We start from the raw sequence: 4,265 nt of genomic DNA, 5'->3' as shown, positions 1-4,265 counted from the left end.
CATGCTAAATTGTACCTAACACCCATTTAGCCTTATAAACCTTACATTAATTAAGCATTAAACAAGATTAGCAGGGTTCTCATTAAATTGAACCAGCAACTAAACAACAACTAAACAAATTAAACTAAACAAGCATTAATTAACAACTAAATAATAACTAATCAAGGTTCTCATCAAATCAAACCAGCAAACAGAACATCATAGACGACTCAACACGCGGATGCTCTGAGCAACACGCTCTGAGCAACACGTAGGAAGAAAGGAGCGATTGCATCTCACCTTAGTAGCAGAGGAGGTGCACAACAGGAGACACCCACGACCAAGCTGCCCCACGCAACACGCATTAGAGGAGGTGCATAGGATGCCCGCATCTCCCCTCAGCAGAGCAGAGGAGGTGCACCTAGAACGAAAGGACCAGCACACATGAAGAAAGGAGCAAAGGACACCCACCACGACCGAGCCGCCCCATGCAACGTAGGAGCGAGACGTACCTAGAACGAAAGGACCAGCACGCATGAAGAAAAGAGCAGAGCATGCCCATGACCGAGCCACCCCATGCACCCTCTTAATTGCCACCCAGTCCCATGCATACACACTGTCCCAAAAATTTCACACATGTAAAATCCTCCCATTTAGCCTTATAAACATTTTAGCCATAGCCTTGGGGGCCCTCGTATTAAAAAGGGCATATTCCATAAAAATTAATAAAAAAAATATTTTAGGGGAGCCTATTTTATAAACCTTTTAGGCTTAGCCTTGGGGCCGTCGTTTTAAAAAGGGCATATTCCATAGAAATTAAAAAAATGTTTAGGGGGAGGCATATCACATAGGGGTATCAAAACATCATCGTGCAAATTAATTAAAAGTGATGAAATAAGACCTCGGAAAAGTGAAGTTTTTTGGTGCATTTTCCTGGCGTTCCACTCTGGAGAGCTCACCACTTAACAATCGAAAAGGACTTCGTCTTGGTTCCCTCCCTATGGCATGCAGAGACATGGACTTCTTATGGAAGGAGTACTTCAGGAATCCCTCCCAATGGTGGGACAATCGAACCAGCAAGGTAAGCACTGTTTTACAATTACATGAGAGTACACGAAAACCTATTGGCTTTCCTGAGTTATTGTTTTGCATCACAGAGAAGCCCAAGATCCCCAGACTTCAAACATAAAATGACAAAGGAGTCGCTGTGGATGGACGGGTGGTACAATCCATCCTGGGTCCAAGAGGAGCTCAGAAGAAGAGGACTGCAACGAGAGTTCTGTGTGACTAAGCGGATGACGAAGGCCAAGGAAATCCACCACAAAGCACGACAAGGAGATAGCAACAGCAACCACCGGGAGTTTCAAGAGGATACTGCTCTTGTAGCCTTACTAAAGGCTTGTGCCAAGCAAAAAGACCTGTGCAAAGGCAGCAGAATACATGCTGATATTCTCAAAAGGGGGTTGCTTGAAAAGAACATTTATGTAGGCACTGCCCTACTCAATATGTATGCCAAATGTGGTGCACTTGCAAAAGCACAAGAAGTGTTTGATGAGCTTCCAGTTCGGGATGTAATCTCCTGGAGTGCCCTGATCGCAGGATATGCCCAACACGGGCATGGTGATGAGGCTCTGAACTGCTTTGGACGGATGCAAGAGGAGGGCCTCTCCCCGGATGCAGTCACCTTTATTTGCATCTTGAAAGCCTGTGGCAGCATAGGAGCAGCTGAGAAGGGTGAAGAGATACATGCTGAGGTTGTCAGGCAGGGCTTATTGAAAAAAGATATTGTGCTTGGCACTGCGTTGGTGGATATGTACGCCAAATGTGGTGCACTTGCAAAAGCGCATGAAGTGTTTGACGAGCTTCCAGTTCGCAGTGTGGTCTCCTGGAATGCCCTAATTGCAGGATATGCCAAACATGGGCATAGTGATGAGGCTCTGAACTGCTTTGGACAGATGCGAGAGGAGGGTCTCTCTCCAAATGCAGTCACTTTTATTTGCATCTTGAAAGCCTGTGGTAGCATAGGAGCAGCTGAGAAGGGCAAAGAGGTACATGCTGAGGTTGTAAGGCAGGGTTTATTGGAAAAAGATATTGTGCTTGGCACTGCGTTGGTGGATATGTATGCCAAATGTGGTGCACTTGCAAAAGCTCAAGAAGTATTTGACGAGCTTCCAGTTCGAGATGTAGTCTCCTGGAATGCGCTAGTCGCAGGATACGCCGAACATGGCCATGGTGTTGAGGCTCTGAACTGCTTTGGACGGATGCAACAGGAGGGTCTCGCCCCAGATGCAGTTACCTTTACTTGCATGTTGAAAGCCTGTGGCAGCATAGGAGCAGTTGAAAAGGGCAAAGAGGTACATGCTGAGGTTGTCAGGCAGGGCTTATTGGAAAAAGAGATTGTGCTTGGCACTGCGTTGGTGGATATGTATGCCAAATGTGGTGCACTTGCAAAAGCGCAAGAAGTGTTTGACGAGCTTCCAGTTTGGGATGTAGTCTCCTGGAATGCGCTAGTTGCAGGATATGCCGAACACGGGCATGGTGATGAGGCTCTGAACTGCTTTGGACGGATGCGAGAGGAGGGTCTCTCCCCAAATCCAGTCACCTTTATTTACATCTTGAAAGCCTGCGGCAGCATAGGAGCAGCTGAGAACGGCAAAGAGGTACACGCTGAGGTTGTCAGGCAGGGCTTATTCGAAAAAGATATTGTGCTTGGTACTGCATTGGTGGATATGTATGCCAAATGTGGTGCACTTGCAAAAGCGCAAGAAGTATTTGACGAGCTTCCAGTTCGGGATGTAGTCTCCTGGAACGCGCTAGTCGCAGCATATGCCGAACATGGGCATGGTGATGAGGCTCTGAACTGCTTTGGACGGATGCGAGAGGAGGGTTTCTCCCCAAATGCAGTCACCTTTATTTGCATCTTGAAAGCCTGTGGCAGCATAGGAGCAGTTGAGAAGGGCAAAGAGGTACATGCTGAGGTCGTCAGGCAGGGCTTATTGGAAAAAGATATTGTGCTTGGCACTGCATTGGTGGATATGTATGCCAAATGTGGTGCACTTGCAAAAGCGCAAGAAATATTTGACGAGCTTCCAGTTCGGAATGTAGTCTCCTGGAATGCACTAATCGCAGGATATGCCCAGCTTGGAAATGTTGAAACTGTTTTTTACTCATTCAACAAAATGATAGAAGAAGGTATAGAGCCAGATCTGGTCACGTTTGTTGTTTTGCTTACCGCGTGCAGTCACACAGGTCTAGTGGATGAGGGGCAAATGTACTTTGAGACTATGAGCACAGTCCATTGCATCATCCCAACTCTAGAGCACCACACTTGCATGGTTGATCTTTTCAGCCGTGCAGGGCACTTCGACAAGGCAATTGGAGTGATTGAGAAGATGCCACCTTCTGATTGTCTTCCTCTTTGGTCTGCTCTGTTGGGTGCTTGTCGAAAATGGGGAAATGTGAAGCTTGGAAGATTGGCCTTTGAACATGCAGTACAATTGGATGAAAAGGATGCTGCAGCATATAACTGCATGAGTAATATATATGCAGCTGCTGGCATGCGAGAGGAAGCGGACAAGGTTGAAGCTATGAGAATGGAAAATAGTGCATGGAAGATGCCAGGACGTTGTTGGTGGACTGATGCAAGTGGAAATGTACAGTCGTTTATTGTCGGGGATGACAGTCATCCCCAAGGCAAAAATATCTATACGAAACTAAAAGACATTGGTAAAAAAATATCGCAGGAAGGCTATTCCCCAGGTTTGCATTGGGTGTCACAAGACATTTCAGATGATGCAAAGGAAGATGCGCTATGCAGCCTAAGCAATGCTCTTTGATGAGTCCTTCATGGGAAGAGCTTTAACTTAACCACCATACTGCATGCTAGCAAGGGTCTATCACTATAGTGTACCACCATGATCATGAGATTTTGAGTAAAATGTCATGTCATGAGAGTCATCACACGTGTTGTCATCATTTCTTGAGCCCACGGTTACACACACAACAAGCATATGCTATATTTGTACATATGATGAAAATGCATACCAAAAATTCAACACTCAACTAGTTGTACATAGACTTATTGCTAGCTAGTCTAAGATTTCTTTATAAGGGCAGAAAATAAAAACAAAAACACATGACCAATGAGTGTACCAAGGCAAAGGGTATGAGCCTTGACCACTCTTGTACATGATTTTGGGGTTTGCCAATTTCTCCTAACAATGTCATATAACAAAGGATTGCTATAATAAGCAGAATGACATAAAAAATGGAAAGTTGTAGAAAGG

At 45.5% G+C, this 4,265-nt stretch overlaps 1 protein-coding gene across 1 annotated transcript; it reads left to right on the top strand.

Annotated features, from left to right (window-relative positions):
- Positions 1-901: 901 nt before the first annotated feature.
- LOC147616626 (pentatricopeptide repeat-containing protein At2g33680-like) lies at positions 902-4,036 on the top strand. The gene is made up of 2 exons (XM_086777685.1): positions 902-1,060; positions 1,137-4,036. Exons 1-2 carry the CDS (start codon positions 980-982, stop codon positions 3,813-3,815), a joined length of 2,760 nt encoding a protein of 919 aa, XP_086633811.1. The 5' UTR covers positions 902-979; the 3' UTR covers positions 3,816-4,036.
- Positions 4,037-4,265: the final 229 nt, after the last annotated feature.

Source organism: Cibotium barometz, chromosome 38, assembly GCF_041138505.1.
Source record: "Cibotium barometz isolate CiBa-2024 chromosome 38, ASM4113850v1, whole genome shotgun sequence".
In the NCBI taxonomy this organism is placed as follows: domain Eukaryota; kingdom Viridiplantae; phylum Streptophyta; class Polypodiopsida; order Cyatheales; family Cibotiaceae; genus Cibotium; species Cibotium barometz.
Note: the sequence above shows the minus strand (reverse complement) of the source record. Positions and strands in the feature narration are given on the sequence as shown.